The sequence below is a fragment of the Nannobrachium achirus genome, assembly GCF_963921795.1.
Source record: "Nannobrachium achirus genome assembly, chromosome: 9".
NCBI lineage: Eukaryota > Metazoa > Chordata > Actinopteri > Myctophiformes > Myctophidae > Nannobrachium > Nannobrachium achirus.
Window position 1 is genome coordinate 40,093,330 of NC_137818.1, and position 23,022 is coordinate 40,116,351.

At 41.9% G+C, this 23,022-nt stretch overlaps 1 protein-coding gene across 1 annotated transcript; it reads left to right on the forward strand.

Moving 5' to 3' along the window:
* Nucleotides 1-13,335: 13,335 nt before the first annotated feature.
* On the forward strand, nucleotides 13,336-22,174 carry dnase1l1 (deoxyribonuclease I-like 1). The gene is made up of 9 exons (XM_080733359.1): nucleotides 13,336-13,375; nucleotides 14,156-14,320; nucleotides 14,702-14,790; nucleotides 14,936-15,025; nucleotides 15,741-15,853; nucleotides 16,530-16,642; nucleotides 18,716-18,873; nucleotides 19,516-19,612; nucleotides 20,400-22,174. The coding sequence occupies exons 2-9, from the start codon at nucleotides 14,165-14,167 to the stop codon at nucleotides 20,517-20,519; spliced, it is 936 nt and encodes a 311-aa protein (XP_080589485.1). The 5' UTR covers nucleotides 13,336-13,375; nucleotides 14,156-14,164; the 3' UTR covers nucleotides 20,520-22,174.
* The last annotated feature ends 848 nt before the right edge of the window (nucleotides 22,175-23,022 follow it).

Below are 23,022 nucleotides of genomic sequence, written 5' to 3' on the forward strand. Positions count from 1 at the left end.
GTCTACAACATCATGCATGGTCCCCCCCCCCCCCCAAGAAAATATATTGTGTGCGTGCATGAAAGACTTTTCCTTGCTCACTGTAAGTCGCTCTGCTAAATGTTTTTGTTTAATTTCAGATTCAAATATATATTGTAACAACGTTCAGTGGTAAGGGAGGTCAGAGCTAGATAGAATGACAGAGTGGTCAGGCTAACCTTCCTGCCATCACGTTCATGGTCCTGGGCAGGACGCAGTTAGTCTTCCTGACCTGTGATGAAGGACGTCCCTTAGTACAGACACATTTATCAGTGCGACCATAGTTAGCAGTAATGACCTTTATCACACGGCTCCCTAAAAACACATGAATATTTGTTTGTTTAAATTAAATGGAAATAGCAAAAGTATTTATATATCAATTAATCAACAATCGTTCCGATGATGATGATGATGATCTTAAGAGCAGCTACTCACCACAGTTTAGTTGTGCTCTGTTGCCTTCACAGGTTTGACTTGATACTGAAATGAGATAACATAAATGAGTGCTTGCACAGGACACACATATCCTACTGTAAAACAAAGTATCATTATATACCAGCCAGTGACCTAAACATTTTATATATTATAGAACACACTTGACTCCCTCCATCTCCGTGTTGCTCTCACTCTCCTTTGTCTCTCTCAAAAGCACACAGTCATAGTCAAGAAGAAGGTAAACATGTTATAAAGCGCTGCAAATCAGTGTAGTAGCCTACAGACAGGAATGAAGGACCCAAAGAGCAGCATGCATGCACACTTACCTTTAACAGGTAGACACGTGTAATTTGCCTTCAAGTACTTAACGATTCCATAGCAAGGGTCGGAGAACACAGAAGTAGGAGACAGAGAACAGGAGGTCCTGCCATCACATCTAAAGAGAGAGACCCCCATTAGTCAATCAGGAATTAGCTTTGGTTTTATGTACAAGTGGTATTCCAGAATCTCTATCTGCAGTAGGCTACTATTCAGGCTAACCTCTCAGCCATCACAGACATGGTCTTGGGGTGTCTGCAGTTAGTTTTGGTCACTTGTTTAGCTGGACGTCCTTTAGCACAGGTGTGTTTGTCTGTGCGGCCGTAGTTAGCAGATATCACCTTGATCTGTTGACTTCCTGAGGAGACAAACAGCAGCCAATGCCGATGTCAGTACTGTTTGATTTAACCATTGAAGCCCTATGCCTACTTCGCTGTATAATGAATATGTGGGTTTGTAGATCTGCTATTTGCAATTTTCTTTGAAAATGTAGCTGTTCCATTACATTTTCACCTATCATGTCCAAAAAGTGGTTAAAACATGTATTATTGAGCTGTAGTTTCAACTGTATCCACACCATGTGCCTGGATTAACAGTTCTATAGGATACAAATGTCACAGTAGTGATATTATAAACAGTAACATCGTACAATACAATACACTGCAGTAAAGTCAAATGTCCTGTATGGTCATGTATTGGATGTTTCCTATGATATCTTATATGTTTCTATAGTACTTACCACAGTTAAGTGTTGCTTTCCCATGTTCACAGGTCAAACTTGTCTTGCCTGAAATGTAATTATTGACATGCAGTTACAGTAAGCTACATGTGCTAGTACTGACACATGCATCCATGGTTATGGAGATATACATATACAGCACTGGCAGACGCACACACTCACCACTCACACACACTCTCTCAAAAGCAAACAGTCATAGAATCATAGAAGTAGCAACATGCATGTGCCTGTGCCCCCACACGTAGTAGAGCCTACCTGCGCCTGAGCGTGTGCACGATTTCACACATGCTGTGGTCAACACTGAAAAGATATTTTAAACAGATATACAGTATAAGGTATACTCTGAATTTGATCAATCAATTCCAATGACATTTTACAAAAAATAATGCTCCCTACATTGTCATGTTTTTGTTCTGTTCTTTGATTAGATTTCCCTTTTTTGTCTCTATAAATAAATATACACGTTTATTATTATTATTAGCATTATTATTGTTATTATATACATATTATATATTATCTGAACATAGCCATACAAACTAAATACATTCCCGAAAAATGGACATACTTACAGAGAGCTCCTACAACTGCAAACAGTCCCATGTGGGACATCTTGTCAGCTCAGGGTCCAGGGCAGGTACAGCAGATCAGTTTAATAAGTTCTGACATGGAACGCAAAACACGTTCTATTTATATATATTTTTTCCCATCCACCAGGAAGTATATGATTGTTGATGAACGAGTTTGATACGTGAAAATCCATTGAGGGAAGATTAATTGGTACCTTCATTGCACAGGTTCTCATCAGGTACACCTACTACTGTAGATGTCGTGCAGTAAATCCATTTATAAATTAATCCATTCTTTTGTAAGTGAAGACATTGTTTGGGGCTTCCCCCTTTTTCAACTCTGCCAATTAAAGAAACATGAGGACGTTTTATGTGAGATCAGTATGAGGAACACATTATGACCTCACATTCTATCAACCAGGAAGTATATTATGTTTCCACATATAAAGATGGAAAACTCATGGCACCATAGGAACATAGGGCCCTGGGAATTAAGACCCTTTGTTATGTTCCCACATATAAAGCTGTGGAACATGACCATGGGAACTTAGCAGTTGGAAGTTAGGCAGTAGGAACATAGGGCCAAGGCTACATAATCTGCCACATCTATGGAGTGGATGTTCTGTTGTTGGTTAACTTACTTACTTACGCCTATTACCCCTTCTGGGGCTTAGGCCGCCAACAAGCGTTCTCCAAGCATCTCGGTCCTGAGCCAGCATCTCAAGCTGCCCCCAGGTGTGGTGGCCCATGTTCTTGGCATCTGCGTCCAAGTCTCGGTGCCAGGTGTTTCGTGGCCGACCTCTCTTTCTTTTCCCTTGGGGGTTCCACTTTAGGGACTGTCTTGTGATGTTTGAGGCTGGTTTACGGAGTGTATGGCCTATCCATCTCCAACGCCGTTGGAGGATCTCTTCGTCTGCAGGCTTTTGTTTGGTGCATTGCCACAGTTCTTTGTTGCTGATGGTGTTAGGCCAGCGGATCTGGAGGAGTCGTCGCAGACAGGTATTGATGAATGATTGTATTTTGTTTGTGGTGTATACTGTGGTCCTCCATGTCTCAGCACCGTAGAGTAGGACGTTGCTGTTAAAGATCCTAATCTTTGTTGTGATGGCTAGGTCTTTCGCGCTCCAGATGTTCTTTAATTGGAGGTAAGCTACCCTGGCCTTGCCAATCCTAACTCTCACATCGGCATCTGTTCCGCCCTGCTTGTTGACATTGCTGCCAAGGTAGGTGAACTCGTCCACCTCCTCCAGCGCTTCTCCTTCCAGCATGATGGATGCAGTGCAGGCAGTGTTTACTCTGAGGACTTTACTCTTCCCTCTGTGGATGTTAAGGCCGATGCGGACTGAGTTGGCTGCGATGGTGCTGGTCTTGTCTTGCATTTGCTGCTGGGTGTGAGAGAGAAGGGCCAGGTCATCTGCGAAGTCCAGATCATCAAGCTGGGTCCACATTGTCCACTGTATGCCGTTCTTCTTGTCTGCTGTGGATTGCTTCATTACCCAGTCCATTGCCAACAGAAACAAGAACGGCGATAGCAAGCACCCCTGCCTCACTCCCGTTTTTACGCAGAAGGCGTCAGTGAGTTGGCCCCCATGGATCACTCTGCAGGTCATTCCCTCGTAGGTGTTTCTAATGATGTTGGTTAGCTTTTCTGGCACTCCGTAGTGCCTGAGAAGCTTCCAGCTGTTGTTAAGGCATCACTAAATTCCTCCAAGGCCTTTCTGTGTTTTTTAATTCACAGATTCCTTTCTTCAGTGTGAACTGAATATATAATGGTAGCCAATGCTCCCATGGGACTGCAGAGGACAAGTTCTATGTAAAAATTAACTGTATTAACAACAACAACTATTGTTACCCCAATAATAATAATTATTATTATTACCTGCTGTGTGTGTGTGTGTGTGTGTGTGTGTGTGTGTGTGTGCGTGTGTGCATGTGTGCGTGCGTGCGTGCGTGCGTGAGAGAGAGAGAGAGAGAGAGCACTCATTTTAAGTGAATGAGTGCACTGTAGGCTGTAGCCTATGTTTATGCATGTCATTTGGTTGAATTTGAATTCTGTGGGTATAACTGCAGGGAGCGCTGTTGTTAAACTTTCTTTGATGCTTCTAGTAGCTGTCACATAACTAACAATTCTGGAAGTCTCAGTTGGAACTGTTACCCCCGCGACCCGATTCCAGATAAGCGGTTGAAGATGGATGGACAGAAATAATATTATTAATATATATACTGTAGTAAGAAGGACAGGGCCTAAGATTGAGCCCTGGGGGACACCCATGGACGGCTTTGAGACTGTCCGGACTCAGACTGAGTGTTACCAGACTTCACAGACTGAAATCTATTAAGTAAATAACTATTAAACTATTCTGAGTAAAATCTAAAATCAATATTTCTGTAGAAGTATGTTGTGATGTACTGTGTCAAAAGCCTTGGATAGGTCCAAGAGGGCAGCGCAATACAGTTTATCGTCCCAGGCATTCAAAATGTTGTTAGTGACTAGAGTGACGGCTGTTATCGTGCTATGGTTGGTTCTGAATCTGAAGCCAGTTTGATTTACATATAAAATTGAGAAGCGTGAGAGAAATGATTTAAGTTGAGAATTGGTGCAGAGTGACTTCAGGATTTTGGCAAGGCAGTGTAATTTAGAAATTGGCCTGTAGTTATTTAGATCTTGTCTATCCCCACCTTTGAGTAGCGATAGGACATGGGCTATACTAACTTCTGTCAAGACAACTCCAGTTTAAAATTACTTTTTAAATGTTGGTGGTAGTTATGTGATTTCCCTGGGAATCCAGATGAAAATCAGTCATTGCAATCTCAATTCTATTCATAGTACAGACATACAGTAGGCGGTGAGGATGCAATAGTTACTTTATTAAAGCAGATACTTTCCCACTTCACAAAAGACGAAAAACAAAGTTCATTAATGAAAGTGCGTTGGGCTTAATCATTGGCCTCTAACGTTTTAATAAAACAATTTATTCATGTATTGATTGACTGAAAAATGTTGAAAGAAGAACAGCAGAAACGGGAAAAACAGATCTAGTATACTTGAAGTTTTCTTTCTGGTTTTGTCACCTCCGCACCCGTCTCCTGTAAAAGAACACAGTATAACAGTAATTAGCACAGAAATACGGTACATGGCCAAGGAAAAGATGTTTAAGAACAAAATCCTAGTCACTATTCAGCTGTGATATATTCTAAGTTTTCATAGAGTGCTATTTATACCCTAGTTTAAATGTTAGACTTATTTAAATAAACAAAAGGTTGATTTAAAACACCATTAGGCAAAATGAACTGAAATATACTGTGGCACTCTGACATTCCCATACCACAGTACCTTTCTAGAAACAGTAGTAGGTCACATCCAGGTACTTGTAAGTGCCATAACAGGGGTCCCCAAACTCTGAATTGGTTGCACGGATGTCACAAGATCTCCTCCAATTGCACCTAAGAGAGAGCATCCAGACAGATCTAATACATTTTAGGCATTGCAAAGGCCATGTCGATGATTCATAGCTTTGTCATGTGATGGAGTTGTGCACAAAAAATAGATCTACAAGCTCACAACGCTTCGAAACATGATGCATTGTCGTCAGCTTGTAGATCTGCTATTTTCAGTGTCTATTTGTCTTCCTGAACGTGTCTCATTTTACACCGCTCCTAATAGCTCCAGAGTAATAATACAGTTTATGTACTTATTAAGACAGTACAAAGCGCTTCACACAACATTAAATATAAAAACAACATCACAAATCTTGTGAGAAACAATAAAAGAGCATAAAAGGATACAAATGAGCAAAGGAAATATGGCCAAACAAATAACAATATACATTTTAAAACCACAAGCAGACCTGGCAGCAACTTTGCTGGTGGGGCGGGAACAGTGAGTGTTCGAAATCTGATGTTGTGGGCGCCCGGAAGAGCAGGTGTACCGGTTGTGACGGCCGTAGTTAGCGCTGGCCACAAAGATCCGTTGATTAGAACCTGAGAAGAAAGAGAGGTTGAGAGAGTAATAAGATGCCGACAATGAGAGAAACACGATCAATGTAATATAGGAAGATGATTGGAATAATACTGGCTAAGTGTAAATATTTGTTACTTATCTGCATATACCATTTACTGTACATTAAACATTGTAATACGGACATTATATTCATTGTAATATGGAAGAAAAGGATTTCAGTTAAAATAAATCTGTTTGTCTTACCACATGCCAGGCGAGCAGTAGAGCCCTCACATGCAACAATGCGTCCTGTTAAAATATGTTCGCTTTAAACATGTTATCAGCTCTGCAAATAAGTGAACAAACAGGAATGGAGCAAAAACAGAGCTGCATGCAAGCACACTGCATGCAAGCACACTTACTTTTAGCAGGTACACACGTGTAACGCGCCAGCAAGTACTTAAAAGTTCCATAGCAAGGGTCGGAGAACACAGAATTAGTAGCATACAGAGAACAGGAGGTCCTGCCATCACAACTAAAAAGAGAGAGAGAGAGAAAGACCTCCATTAATCAATCAGGAGGTAGCTTTGGTTTTATGCATAAATGGTAGGCGAGAATCTGAACTCTATCTGCAGTAGGCTACTATTCAGGCAAACCTCCTAGCCATCACGGACAGGGTCTTGCGAAGTATGCAGTTAGTTTTGGTCACTTGGTTAGCTGGACGTCCTGCAGAACAGGTGTATTTGTTTGTGCGGCCGTAGTTAGCAGATATCATCCTGATCTGGTTACTTCCTGAGGAGACAAACAGCAGCCAAAGCTGATTTCAGTACGGTTTGATTTATGCAATGAAGCCATATGACTACTTCGCTGTACAACAAATATTTGAGTTTATAGATCTGCTATTTGCAATTGTTTTGAAAATGTAGATTTTTTGATTATTATTCTTTTTTTTTTTACTTGTATTATTGAGCTGTAGTGTCAACTTCACTTACACCCTGTGCCTGTATGGATTAACAGTTCGATAGGATACAATAGAAAATGTCACAGTAGTGATATGATACAGTAAAGTCAATGTCCATTCACTAATAGGTGTTCATATGTTGGGTTTCCTGTGATATCAATATCATGTTTCTATAATTGTACTCACCACAGTTGAGTGTTGCTCTCCCATGTTCACAGGTCAAACTTAATTTCCCACATGCTGTGGTCAACACTGAAAATACATTTTAAACAGAAATAAGGTATTCTCTGGAAATAAATATACATGTTATTATTAGCATTATTATTGTTGTTATACGTGTTATATATTATCTGAACATAGCCATACATGTAATTACTACCTGAAAAATGGACATACTTACAGAGAGCTCCTACAACTGCAAACAGTCCCATGTGGGACATCTTGTCAGCTCAGGGCAGGTACAGCAGATCAGCTTTACAGTGTTGTACCTATCTGATGCTTGTTTAAAAGTTCTGACATGGAACACAAAATACGCTCTATTTATATATTTTTTTTTCCATCCACCAGGAAGTATATGATTGTTGTTGAACGAGTTTGACATTTGAAAACCCTTCCAAAAAAGATATAAAGTACAAATGTCATGTCTGCCAAGAAAAGAAAAATGAGGAAGCTGTGTGTGTGTGTGTGTGTGTGTGTGTGTGTGTGTGTGTGTGTGTGTGTGTGTGTGTGTGTGTGTGTGTGTGTGTGTGTGTGTGTGTGTGTGTGTGTGTGTGTGTGTGTGTGTGTGTGTGTGTGTGTGTGTGTGTGTGTGTGTGTGTGTGTGTGTGTGTGTGTGCGCGCGTGCGTGCGCACCTGAGGGGTTTGTAATAGTATATCCTACAGATAATCGTCGCCGCGGGCCACGCTCGTGTTTCGTGTGAACTCGGACCGGGTAGACAGTGTGTGTGTTGCAGCTAGAAAATCCCCATATGCTCATGCACACACATGGACACGGCAAGGTTTTTTAATATGGAGATCAGAGACTGTGTGCACCTGCAGACCATGTAGGACAAAGAGGACGTAGGACCCTAGCTAGGAGAGCAGAGCACTCATGTAGAGCTAGGAAACATAGGGTTCCTGGGAACAGAGGACCATTTAATTTATGATCCCACATATAATGCTGGGAAACACAGGACCATGTGAACATGGCACCCTAGGAACATATAGGGCCCTTTTTTCCAGTAGACTGACAGAAAATGGGGGGAGAGATGGGGAGTGACACGGCAAAGGTCGTCCGGATTGGGAATTGTACCGGCGACGCCATGCCTATGTGGACCAGTAGGCCAGCAGGCGCCCCCTATGCCGACAGGCATCCATGCCTATGTGGACCAGTAGGCCAGCAGGCGCCCCCTATAGGGCCCTTTGTTATGTTCCTTCATTTTCACAAATCACCCGGGCTATTCTGTTAGTCCAACAATTGGTTCTGCTGATTTAGGTACAGTGTGCACATGTTACTTTCCTATTTCCTTGTTTCAGCGAATGCCTGACCTCAGTATATAACATCTTCATCATGTTTCGTACTATTTTTTTAATGTTACACAAGTGATGTCCTGTGACTGTCCTATGATATGTACTACTTCGTGCCCATCAGGAAATTGGAGATCGAATGATAGATGAAGCCAGACACGGTCAGCTAAGAGCTTAGTCTGGAGAAACTCTGGTATGCAGAGAAATGTTATGCATGTGCAGTCAAAAAATGCTGCTGGGTGAAGTGCAGACACACGTTGAGTGTATCATCTACAGATGTATTTTCCCTGATGGGAAAACTACAGGGGCCCAGCAGGGGTTCAGTCAGGCCTGTTCAGTCAGTAAGTCATCAGTAACCCTTGGCTTTTTGTAGCCTAGCGCAGCTATACTCTATCCACCCATTGTTAACACAATGCAGTCACAGTGTGAAATAGTATGGCTAAGCCAGGCTAGGCTTTTTGGGGACTGGGTATGGTGGAGCTTTTTGAATCAGGTGGAATCAGTTCAGAGTGCCAGTTTATCATTGCAGTGCTTGAGGGAGGAGCAGAGGGAGACAGCATCCCTGAGCCTTCTGGATTTTTAACGGCTTTGCAGAAGCCGTTCTAAAGGAGCTGTGACCAAATGAGGGACTTTTGCGCGACTATGAGGGACTTTTGCGCGACTAGTTTCAGGATTGGCTAACCGTGGCCATGGTAACGGCCAACTAGTTCCAGGATTGGCTAACCGTGGCCATGGTAAGGGCCAACGACAGGACAGTTTAGCTCGACCATTGGTAACCCATGGTAACGCACTCCAGGCTATGGGGGGAAAGAGAGAGAGACGTCACACAACAACACGGGACACCAACAAAACGGATATTTATTTGATAAATAAAAACAGAAGAACCTTATGCCAACTTGATGTTAGCTCCTTTCAGAACCTCTCCTTCGGCTATGCAGCTCTGAGATGAGGTTCCTCCCTGTCGTCAACCAGAATCGGGCGGCTGGTGGGACATTCCGCAGTTCATGAACACTTCTTACTTTTTGTGAACATTCTGTCCAAAAAGTGAAGGTCCTATGCCGGTCTCTCATCTGTTTACTTCTCAAGCGTGGAAGAAAATTGAAGCAGCGTGTTGAAATGAAGCAATAAGCCACAAGAGGCATGTGGTTACCTGGTATTTTATAACGGCTGAGAGGCGTGGTGAGACACAAGGCACAGCCGAGTGTCTCCAGACGATTAGTTCCTCGACGATTGGTACAGAATGCAAGAATTTATAAAGTGTTCTTATCTCATGGGTGTTTACATAAATATGGCACAAAAATGTTAGAACAATAATAGATGACAGGATGAGGTCATGATGTCTTGGGGGAATGTTGATATCTTGACATGTGAATCTGATCTTGTTCATTGGCAAAGTTAAATGTTCCATAAGATTGGTGGTTGATGTGATACAGTAGCAAGTGTCTCTCTATCTGATCTTTTTTTTTTTTTTTTAAAGATGTGTTTATTAACAATTATCAATCATTATACAAATACCCTCTCTATCTGATCTTGACCAGAGGTAAGGGTCATGTCCAAGGATGAATTGTTCACCCAACCCGGCATCTTGATGTTGTTAAGAGAGGGCCAAAACATGATCCCGTAGCCCAACACTTAAAGAGGTGCTGCCATGGCAACCAGAGTTCACTATGACCCATAAGATCGCAGAACACTTCTTTATACCAGTAAGCCGCCTAAGGGCGAGGTCGCACAGGACGGAATTCCCACAGGACGGAATTAATTTGCAAGTGTGATTCGAGTTGCGGTTGGTTGTTTAAGTTGGACAAAATGTGGACAAAATATTCTCTCAAATATGGATATGACTGACGTCTGACACCATAGATGTTTTATGTTATAGACCGCACGAAACTCACAGAATATGTCCATACATGGGCATTCCAAGCTATTGATGACATCAGGGATACAAGGGACAAGGACGGAATGTGATGTCACAATGTGATGTCACAACAATGTGATGTCATAGGTCAGCTATATGAGACATCGAGGCCTTACTAACGTTACTGACAAGATGTGACGTTTTTCATAGTTAACTTGCGACCTACGGTCACAATCAGTACTTTGTTGACACATTCAGAGAGCCACAAGTCTGGCTTATTTGCACACAGTTTCACAGACCTTGACATGGACTAAGTAGACAGAAAAATAGCATAGGATGTCATAACTAAATTCTCCATAACTATTGAATATATATTGATTAAATCCCATACATATCACCGTCCTATATGGGACATCCTGTCTGCTCAGGGTCCAGAGAAGATACAGTAGATTCAGCATTACAGTGTTGTATCTATCTGATGGTTGTGTAATCTTACATGGAACACAAAATAAGTTCTATTTACATAATATTCTGTTTGACATGCGAAAACCCTTTGAGGAAAGATGTACTTAACTGCACAGGTTCTCATCAGATACTTGTAGCCCAACCTTCCCCTCCCCCGGACCCTTCTATTTGTGTATACTTTGTTTGTTCTTTTGTTTACAAGTGTTTCTTTTTTGCTGAAGATATCTACTGCATAGTACCGCGTTCTATTCGTCTGTCATTCAATATTATATGAGTTAATGTGAAGGATCTCAACGGAAATAAGCTTGCCTTGACTTTCCTTTTAGATGACCTTGTATCAGTGAACTGTACTGTCATGAAATTGTACCCTTTCCTATGCAAAACTTTGAATAAATACCTCAATCAATCAATGTCGTGCAGGTAGCAGAGAGATGAGGACATTTGATTTACAGTACATCACAATGAATAACTAGAAGCAGTGCTCTTCCGAGCACAGGTCTCCACCAGGCCGTGCATCCTGGTGGTGCTACTGTATAATATGCCAATGTAAAAAGGGTGGCATATGTTCTTCACCTTAGATCTTTCATGGCAATCGGACGCTGCATGCATGATTTGAAGCATTGTGTTCCAAAAATGTGTTTTGCTAAAGTCTACCTGCTGGTGGCGCTATAACAGGCCAATGTGAAAAAGGTAGCATTTGGGAATATGTGTGACAAATTTCACGGTAATCGTAAGCTGCGTTGATGATTTGAGGCATTTTGTTCAAAAACGGAGCAATCCTGCAAACTTTGGAAGCCAATAATAGCCAATCAGGATGGAATATTAAATATCAGACGGATCGGACTTGATCACATGACTATAAAGATACTGTGTACCGATTTGCGTGATTTTTGGATAAAATCTCAAGGAGTAATATTCAAAAATGTGTTTTACATAAGTCAGCCCAAAGGTGGCGCTATAAAAGGCTGATATGAGAAATGCAGGGCAAAGGTTTATCCTTAGCCTCTAGGGAGTGCGCTTACAAAGTTTGAAACTGATCGGTGGAGTTGTAGGTAAAACCACAAATCGGCCTGTTATAGCGCCACCATGAGGCTGATTTCAAAAATTTGAAGTGGCATTTCTTCCTCAACCTAGTGGGAATGTGTGTGCGCAATTTCATGATAATTGCACTTTGCGTTTGGGATTTGAGGCATTTTGTTCAAAATGGCTCAATCCTACAAATTTTGGAAGCCAATCTTAGCCAATCAGGATGGAATATGCAAAATTGGACAGATCTGTGTCGATCACATGACTGTCGAGATACTTCCTACCGATTTGTAGGATTTTTGGACAAAACCTGTAAGAGTAGTGCACAGAAATGTGTTTTGCGAACATCGGCCACTAGGTGGCGCTAGAAAAGGCCCATTTGAAAAATGTAGGGCAGAGGTTGTAGATTGGCATCCAGGGAATGTGTGTGCTCACTTTGGCATTGACCGGGCAAACGGCGACTGAGATTTGGTGCACACAAACTGCGAGGACGCACGCACGGACGGACGGACGCACGGACGGACGCACGGACGGACGGACGAAGGGGAAAACATACTCTCCCCCATGCCTTCGGCTGGTGGAGACAATAAATCCATTCTTTTGTAAGTGAAGACATTGTTTAGGACCCCTTTTTCAACACTGCCAAGAAACGAAAAATGAGGAAGTTCTATGTGAGATTGCTGATCAGTATGAGGAACACTTATGACCTCACATTGCATCAACCAGGAAGTAATTGATACTGCCAATGGAAACAAGCCAGTGCTTTCTTGGGTTTAAATCCTATTAGCAGTTCTCGTATCGAACTGTACTTTCCTGTGCTTTTTTCTGCTAATAAAGTATTCAATCAATCAATCAAAAACCCAGAGCATTGTATTGATCCCAGGCTATAGGACAATGGGAACATAGGACCCTAGGAGAGCATTCATAGGACATATGGAAACATAGGACCCTTTTATGTTTCCACATATAAAGCTGGAAAACTTTCTCTATCTCTTCCAAATGATCCCTATATTCATATCAAAAGCAACGTTTAAACAATTAGACAGATTAATTTCATCCTTTATTTGGAACAAGAACCCCAGAATGTTTTTTTTTGGCTTTGATTTTTTATCGGCTTTATTTAGAAGTCCCTAGGGATGCTGCAGGCCTAGGATTACCCAACTGTGTGATGATGTTTGTGTTGTATACCATGAAAACTGAAAAGTGTGTGTGTGTGTGTGTGTGTGTGTGTGTGTGTGTGTGTGTGTGTGTGTGTGTGTGTGTGTGTGTGTGTGTGTGTGTGTGTGTGTGTGTGTGTGTGTGTGTGAGAGAGAGAGAGAGAGAGAGAGAGAGTTTAATGTGTGGGCACTGGGTGGGTGCCGGGGGGTGTCTCCTTTCTTCACTCTCTGTGACTGCAAGACCCTAACTTTGCATAACACTTTCCACACAGAGAAAGAGGAGGGACCTAAGTTTAAAACAGACAGGTCCCTCCCATAGGAAGGGAGTTTCACATACAGTATGAGGAAGTGAGAGAGAAACCCACACATAAGTAAGAATCGTTCAAGGGGTGAGTATGGGGAAAATGTGTTGTTGTTACTGTTGTTGCTATAAAACAGGTTGAACTTGACGTGTGCCTAATCTGCCTATTTCCTTCTTGGAAAGAGCTCAAGTGAAGGACGTACATTCCTTGTGTGGTAGGAGACTTGTAACATGAACTGTTTATTTGTGTGTGTGTGAGTGATATACACATACAGTGCAGTATGTGTGTGATACATGTATACTTCACGTCTCATGTACTAAAAAAAACATTTATGATGTATAATATTGTACAATGCACTATTTATTGGCTGGAACTAAGGAGAGCTATGAAATATAGTGCAATTGCCCCCATCTAGGGTGGAAATGTTGATCCTGCTAAATGCTTCTTGATCACAGGATGAGAATAGTTTGTCAGGGTTGGGACCTACAGTGATTGTATCTCTACTGACAACATATTTTTGCTATCTGGTGGCAGATCAGTACTCCCTGTCTTGACTTGCTCAGAGTAAACAATAGTGTTTTAAATTGGCCCCTGAAACTACAAATGAGTGTTCCTCATTTGACAAGGCAGGGCAGCAGCAGTCACATATAGTCTTACAGCTTCTGCATTTGTGAAGAATGAGAATTGTAACCTGTGTGTGCACTACTGTAATGTATATATGGTAGCAGGTTGTGCAGTGTGGTAGTTTGCGTGTGTTGTTCCTTTTGAATTGCAGGGGAGAGTTTGATACATCGCAGAGGTTTCTTTCTTGAAATTACCATGTGCATATGAACATACACTAAAGTTGCTTATCTTGTTTTTCTACAGCTCAGCATTATGGAGTCTGTTTCTTCCACTCTCCTCTTCCTGCTGGTCCTCTCGTGTGTGTGTGGTATTTTAGGGAAGTCTGATTTCAGAATCTGTGCCTTCAACCTCCATAGTTTTGGCGAGTCTAAGTCCACCAATGCCAAAGTCATGCACACACTTGTCAGGGTAAGCTCATAATTGTACTTAATGTCAGATGTTTTCGGTAAGACACTTGTGTTGTTTGCTTTATCAAAGCTGCATGATTGGTATGTGTCACTTCTTCCCATGATTTGTCATTTAAGTATTGTGTCTTCTCGTTTCTGTAAATTAAAGAAGGTGAGTCATTTCTTCAATATAGAGAAGATGGCCAAAGCACATATGTAATTCAGTGCTTTTTTTAAATAGCTTTTCACTATTGAAACTAAAGTAAACGACACAAAACTAAATTGCACATTTCTTATCAACGTCTAATCACCATCTAATCCAGCTGTGTGTGTGTGTGTGTGTGTGTGTGTGTGTGTGTGTGTGTGTGTGTGTGTGTGTGTGTGTGTGTGTGTGTGTGTGTAGATCATAGCTCGCTATGATTTATGCTTGCTTCAAGAAGTGAGAGACACCAAGCAAAAGGCCTTGCCACTGCTGCTAGCTCAGCTCAACAGGTAATGAACTATGGACACGCACGCACACAGTTTGACAATACTCTCATCCATATGTTCTCACCCAGACACTATTTCCACAGTGTTTTTGTTCTTCCCTCATAATCCAGCTATTAAACTGTGTGTTTCTGTCACCTGGTCATCTCAGGTATGACAGCGATCATAAATATGATGCAGTGTCCAGTGAGAGACTGGGCAGATCTCCCACCTACCAGGAGCAGTATGTGTTTGTGTACAGGTGAGCAAAACACAATGTAACTGTGTGCGTGTGCGTGCGTGCGTGCTTGCGTGTGTGTGTGTGTGTGTGTGTGTGTGTCCATATATATTTCATGATTTTATTCAGCCATGGCGTGCCTGCGTGTGTGTGTCCATATATATTTCATGATTATTATTCAGCCATGGCCAAGAAGTGTCCCTGATTTTCATCTCTGGGAGTTCTGGCAAGAACTTCAAGACACTTTCACCCCTGGTTTTGGGGGGCAACCAAAAACAATCTTGCTTAGGGCCACCAGAATCCTAGAGCCGGCCCTGATGCCCTGGCCTATACTATATAGGAATTGATGTAATTTATTGGCTTTACAGCTTTGATAAATCTCCACTCTGGCACTCTGGACCTAACAATGGCATCAGAGACTGAATTGTGTTCCTTATCAGGGTGCACTGTGAATATGAAAGCTCACTAGAGTATTTGAAATGCATGTATTGCAGAAACTAATATACGAGAATACACAGTGTGTTGTGCAGTGAATGCACATGTGCACGTGCACAGTAGTATGTACACGACACATGCATATGTTCCTAATACCTATATGGGTGACTGTCTATCTGTACCTGTTGTCCTGCTACCTCTCATTACCAGCCACTCACTCTATACCCAGCCCCTGTGAAGATATGAAAATTATAATCAGTCAACATAAAGATATTTTGCTTGTCTTGTGTATGTATGTGTACAGAACTGGAACAGTGAGGGTGACCGGTCAGTACCAGTACCCTGACACTCGCCCAGGAGACATCGATGCTTTCGCAAGAGAACCTTTCTGCATCCGCGTTAAAGCGCCCACAACAGGTGACCACACTATTATAAAGAATTTCAACAGGACCTGCTGAAAATCCAGGGTTGTCACACCAAATTCTGGGTCCTGGGTACAAAGATTCACTCACATTTTGTGCTTTAACTATTGATAAATAGCAGACATACAAGCTCACAGCGCGGCACCAAGTGCTGCGCTGCTATTTTTGAAAAACCTTGAAAATTTGTGCAAGTCGTTGAATATTTCAAATCCTTTTTGAAAAACCTATGTTCCTATGTCAGTGTTGCTCAAACCTTTTCATGTGAAGGACCCCCAAAATGATATGTATTTGGCCACGGACCACCATCTCAAAATATTTAGTTCCAGGGACCCCCCAGAAGCAAAATTTGAGTTACAAATGTTTGCTTAAAGAATACATATATTCAAAGATTTGCACACGTTTTCACAACTTTTCAAAAATAGCAGATCTACAAGCTTGCAGCGCGGCACTCGGTGCCGCGCTGTGAGCTTGTATGTCTGCTATTTTTCAATAGTTTAAGGCCCCTCCACCGGGCCCTAGTAACTCAGTCCCACTTTTCCCCCCCTTGTGACGCCCCTGGTAAAATCACTGGACAAGTGTTCACCCATGTGGCATTACTTCCTGCCTCTCTGTCTCTCATCCTCTTTCTCTGTCTTTCCAACGCTCTGACCCTCTCCTATCGCTCTTTTCAGTCATAAAGGAGTTTGTCCTGATCCCCCAACACACCTCTCCGTCCAATGCAACCAGAGAGATTGACGCTCTCTATGATGTGTTTCAGGATGTCAGAAGAAAGTGGAAAACTGATGTAAGAAAAGAATGCCTACACCAATGTACCATTTACCAATAATAATCATTATATATACTAGCCCTTACCCGTTCAAAGATATGAGCTCCAAAATGATGTGCAGTGTGTGGGTTATGGGATGTGCACTGTGCATACAGTATATGAGGGATGGAAAGTAACTTTAACTGGTGCTTGCATGATGTAGGAGCATCAATGTAAGAAACCCGTTTCGTTTAATGGCTACAGAGATACTGTCCCCCCGCCCGCCCCCCCGCCTGCACACACACCCGCCTGCCTGCACACACACACACACACACACAGAGCTGGTTAAACATTTTGCCTCATGCTAGATGCAGAATAGATGTGCCTCATGCTAGATGCAGAATAAATAGTAGATACACCATAAAAATGCTAATATACAGCATACGATTTGTGAAAGTGACAAACGGGCTTCACAGTTATGTAAGGTGTGTTCATATGCTTATGGTGATGCGATTTCAGATCAATTGCTCCAGCCACTGAGGAGAAACGCTGTGACAGACACTCAGACACTCAGACATTCGCAAAACTATAGTATAGATATATATATATATATCCACCTGTTTCCGCGGGAATTTACTGGAGAATGTTTTGCACCACACTGCACCACACTTCCGGTTAACAGCAGACATACAAGCTCACGTAGCGTCGCAGAAGCAGCCGTTGTGAGCTTGTAGATCACACTCCGCTGCGGCTCCGGAAGCTCCGTCCAATTTCTGCCCAATGCACGATGGGATGTTGGAAACTTGTGGATATATATATATATATATATATATATATATATATATATATAACAATAGCCGTCTGGTCTCTTTTAAACGCCCGGGGTCCTCATCGATTTTGCAAAATAAACGCCCGGGCTACTAATTGGTAATATACGTTATCAGCGGCAAGGGACCCCCGGGGACCCCCCCTGAGGAGCGGCGGTCCACGGACCCCTCCCTGGCCGAGCCAGGGCCGGGGGATGCCACCCTGGGGGTCCCGACCCCGGGGCGGCCGCAGCGGAGGTCCGCGATAGGACTTTCTTTCTTGGTGTTCCTAATAATTAAAATAATATTATATAGTTTGATAAAAAAAACATCCAGTGCTGGCCAGTGCCAAAATAAATAAAAGCCTGTTACCAATAGCCGCCTGGGGTCCACATCGATTTTGCTAAATAAACGCCCGGGCTACTAATTGGTAATAATACGGTATCAGCGGGGGTCCCTTGCCGCCAACCCCGGGGCGGCCGCAGCGGTGGTCCGCGATAGGCACCGCGGGACCCCAGTGGAGGGTCAGCGGCGACTGACCCAGTATAGGAACCAGTGCTGGGAATTGACAGAATTTAGACTACTGGGGGAAAATAATTGTGTATATATACTTATCTATGAACGAGTACTTAGATACTGTTTTGCTACAGCTGTTGTCCTATATCTCCATCACATAAAATAAAAATAACTGGTGGAAAAGAGAAGTAAACTGGCACTGATGAATACATCACAGTTTGAGGTGAACAAATGGTAAAGGTATGAGGAAGAGTATCAAACTGAGGATTAATGACAAGGAAACAAATGCGGACATTTTTAAAACAAAAATCCCCATCTCATCTATCAACTAAACATCAAGTTGAATTACAGCCAGTTTCTCTTGAGAAACAATGTTTGACAGTAGAATGAAACCAAAGTTTCTTCTCTCTCTCTACAGTATTACAGGATCTTGTTCCGTCTTGTTACATCAAGTTGAATATCTAGTTATGGATAGACATTAAGCAACACTCACATGCACGTACAAGCATGCACATCACACACACAACACATGCACTCATAAGCACCATAACAACACTAGTATATATATATAATTTATATATATATGTATGTATGTATGTATGTATGTATGTATGTACGTACATACGCACATACACAGTATATATATAGGCTCTCACTGCCCATGATGGGTACAATGTTTACTCCGACAATGTGTACAACAGGTATTGCATGGCTGGTTATACAGTAGCATGGATTCCCAATTTGCATCTTATATTTAAGTGTGTCATAAATGTGTGTGCATTGTGTGCAGAATGTGATGTTCCTCGGGGACTTCAACGCTGACTGTGGCTACCTGGCCAAGAAGAACAGGAAGAATGTTCGCCTACTTACTGATAGTTCCTTCATCTGGCTGATCCCAGACAAGAAAGACACCACGGTCAGAGAGTCTACCAGCTGTACCTACGACAGGTAGGCACATTCCAGAAAGATGTTCCTCATTTTCTTTTTCTATCGTCTCATCTTTGCGCAGTAAAATCCCTAGTGTTAATTGAGTTCAAATTCAAATTTAAATGATTTTACTTTTTTACTCTGTACATTCTTATAACCTAATTCTGTTTATAATGCTGATTTTTAAAACTACAATCTATGTATGAACGGTACCATAGAATAAAGAATATTCAATTATTGTAATTTTATCACATCCTACAGTTAAATAGGACAATTGTGTCATGATGAGTTGTATGCTATGTCCTTTTGGCTTAACTATTGGTTATTATTTCAATGCAGGAAAATGTTTGAGCTGCTGCTTTTAATCTCTTTGTCTCTATTTAGTTTGGAAAATAATAATAATTTCAATACACTTTATCCTAAGGATTGTTTTAATTTCAATAATAAAGAAAAAGAAATCTACATTATTTGGAGAATTTCTATCATAGCATTTTTACTAAATGAAATTGGGTTGTGAAAAGTATGAAATATGACTTAATGCAAAGCAACGCATTAATACTGTATGCCTCTTTGTTACAGTTTATTACCGCCCCATTAAATAGTGTTCCTGTCTAAAGAAACACCCATGTGAGACAATGACTTTGACTCTGTGTGTTCTAATAGGATCGTTGTGCATGGGGAACCCTTTGCCAAAGCCATTGTGCCTCAATCTGCCGAACCCTTCAACTTCCAGAAGGAATACCGTCTGACAGAGGAACAGGTAACACATACAACACATTGTATTGAATTGTATAGTACTCTCTTGTATCTTTGTACAAGTTTAGTCTATACAGCAGGGCAACCAGACTATAGTACATCTTCCAGCGTCTCCTAAGTAAACTTTTTTTGCCGCGCTACTCCTCCCACAGTTTTGGTGGCAGGCACTTGGGCCATAATTATGTCAAATCGACCGGTTTCATCGGGACATGCATGCGTGGTATTTTTCTGAGAGATACGTTATATAGTTTAATTTATATAAATGTATTCATGAATTAATGTTCTCCATTGACTATGATTAATTTTTTTATTTTTCCCAAATATGGAGATGGCTGACGAAATTCATTAGCGAAATTCGTGTCACGGCAACCAATTTCCAATTCACCCTTTATGCCTTTTCAAGTCTCGCTAATTGTCCCGCCCCTCTTCACACCGATTGGTTGCTGTGTCTTGGTGGGACACGTGGTGGTGGGACACTCCATCCACGACCATTTCAATTCAGTTGCTTCATATTGTTATTCTGTGTGGTCAATTCTAATTTCAAACTTGGTTTCACTAAAATGGAGCTGCTCAGTGGCAGTATAGTGACTCAGCATGTTTTTAAATGTTTTTATTTCTCCAAAGATCATGTTTTAGCAAATTCAACATAAAAAAGTCGGAACCAGGGCGGGACAAGACAGATAGAGCCTGCTGGTTGGTCAGTCAGGGACCAACCAGAAGGCTAACAAAGGGTGAATTGCATCTTTCTAGTTGATTAATAACGTTTTCTTTTTTGTTGTAAATCTTTTCAGGCCTTGGATGTCAGTGACCACTACCCTGTGGAAGTTCGGTTAAAGTCAGGCACATCCACACAACAGGTCTCAATCAACCTCGTCCTCTTCGTCCTAACCTCCATATTGACCTGCAGCTGACTTTACACAAGAGGGCACTAACACATCAAAATGACTGACTCCAACTTCCTCCAACCCTCTGAATGGACGATTACTAGTTTGAACTCTGTCGAGGTGCCAACTTGCTCCTTGTGCACAAGTAGGCCATGTATGGCCTACTAGTGCACCAGCAGAGCGCGCCATGAGGTGCGCTCACCACTGGCATCACCAGGAATGCTGGTCCCTCATTGGCTGTTAATGATGACGTTGCCAGAAATGCTGGTCCCTGATTGGGCTACGGACTTAAACACACACACACAGCTACCTACCTATACATACCTACATACGCGGCCGTGTGCATGCGTGTGTTTGGAGCTAATTTTGCAAACGGCTGGACCGATCAGCACCAAATGTCTTCTGCATGCTGCCAGTATGCCAAAGAAGTACGTCCATGCATTATTTTCACGTACAGTAGGTTTTATATATTTTTTTAATATTTAACTTTTTATAATGGAATCCTTTATTTACTTTATGATCCTTTATACTTTAATTAGCTAAGCTAGAGTGCTTATTTTCAGCAAAGCCCTGCACACACACAATGACACATTAAAACCTGGGAGCTGACCAGTACAACCACAGTCTTATACTGTTGGCAACTGAACAGCTGCACTGGAGCAGTCAGGGTTCAGTGCCTTGCTAAAGGGCACTTCAGCTGTGTTGGGGAGTGTTGAGTAGTGACCAATCACTTCCCCACCAAGATTTTTCCTCCTGGTCTCGGAATTGAACTGGGAACGTTCCGGCAACAAGCTCGCTCCTCTATAGTTTTTGGCCACCGCTGTACCTATTCAATAGGAAGTCAATGGGGCTGACACATTGTCCTCATGTTATAGATTAGTTTTATCCTACAGATGATGTGTTGTTGCAATAGTAATCCCGCTCAGTACGGGAGGAACCGCAGGTTCATACATTTGGTGCATGTGCGCTTGACTGAGCTGCCACTGAGGCGACGCTACCATCTTTCTGCAGGCTTACAGTATGACTGAATGCATGACGTGCCTAGGCAGAACAATACCTCGGCTGGCCTCACATAGCCCCAGTGACTGCCAGGCAGTATTGGGCAATATTACTCAGGAGAGTAATATGTTACTTATTACATATTACTCCTTAAAAAGGAATGATAATAATTACAAAACAAATTGCAACTTCCATAAAGTTGTTTTCTTCTGCAGTGTTTATGGAGTGTATTTGCCAGCACAGGGCACACTGAATGGTTTGTGGCTCTGTACGTTTTTCTCACCTTTGATGCTATGCGTTTTGCTGTCTCTGCAACAGCATCTTGATGCAGTGAGTGGGAAGAGTAGACGTGCGTCTTCATAGAGTTTGCACTGAAGCGTGTGAGTGTGAGTGTGTGTGTGTGTGTGTGTGTGTGTGTGTGTGTGTGTGTGTGTGTGTGTGTGTGTATTATGATAACATGTGCACTTTATTTATTATTACGTGTATGAAGGTCGACGATAATGATGTCTGTAGCCTTATACAGTGTTGATATTTGGCAGTCATGTCCACAAACGTGGTATTTTAGTCTGTGTGATATTGTCTACTGCAACATGACGTAATGAAATCGACAGCTAAAACGCTTTTTTATGTTTTTGTAATTGTTACCTTTCATAGTTTCTTGATGCAAGTAGTGTATCTGCACATCAGTGGTTATTTTCATTGTGATGTCTAATAACAACATAATGTATACAGGACAATAAAGGAGAATTTTCATCACTTCAACCTCTCTTTTCTTCATGGGTCAGTTACATACTGTTAGCCTGAAAACCAGACGAATCAGTGATATTAATATGACCATGCCAGGCTTACATACTGTAGATTATGTGCCATAAGCTACCACATTGAGATTCCCCGCTTCTCACGTACAATCAACATCCAGCATTCCAAAACGCCTCTTGCACTGAAAGTAGCAATGATACATAATACCCTCACTTTATAGAAGTAGAAGATTTTTAATATTTTGTCGATAGGACAGTAGACTGACAGGAAATGGGGAGACAGAAATGCAGCAAAGGTCGTGAAGAGCGGGGTTCTAAACTGTGACATGCTGTCAGGCTGTCATTGCAGCCTATAGCGTGGTTTGACCACCACATGCACATTAACCAGTTCTGGGTTGAAAAGGGTAAATCTCGCTATTTCTACAAGAGTTACAAGTCGAGAACCTGCACACCTTCTCACATGGTAACATATTTATTTTGTAGAAACTGAAGATGTTGGTCTCATATGGGTTCTTCATCGGGTCACCCTATGAAGGCCCTCGAAAAGGATGAGATGTTACTATGCAAGTCCATACCAACATTGAATGCAGTGTGGGTGGTATACTGTAATACTTACTGTAGCTCTCCATGGTTTGCTGTGTGACAGGCTGATAAGGGGACTTGTGGTTTCCTTGGTTATAACTTACTGTATCATGCTAATGCACACATTGTACTTTGGTGTGAAACACCAAAGATTCAAATGTGTTTCTGTATCACCGGCGCTTGTGTATTTC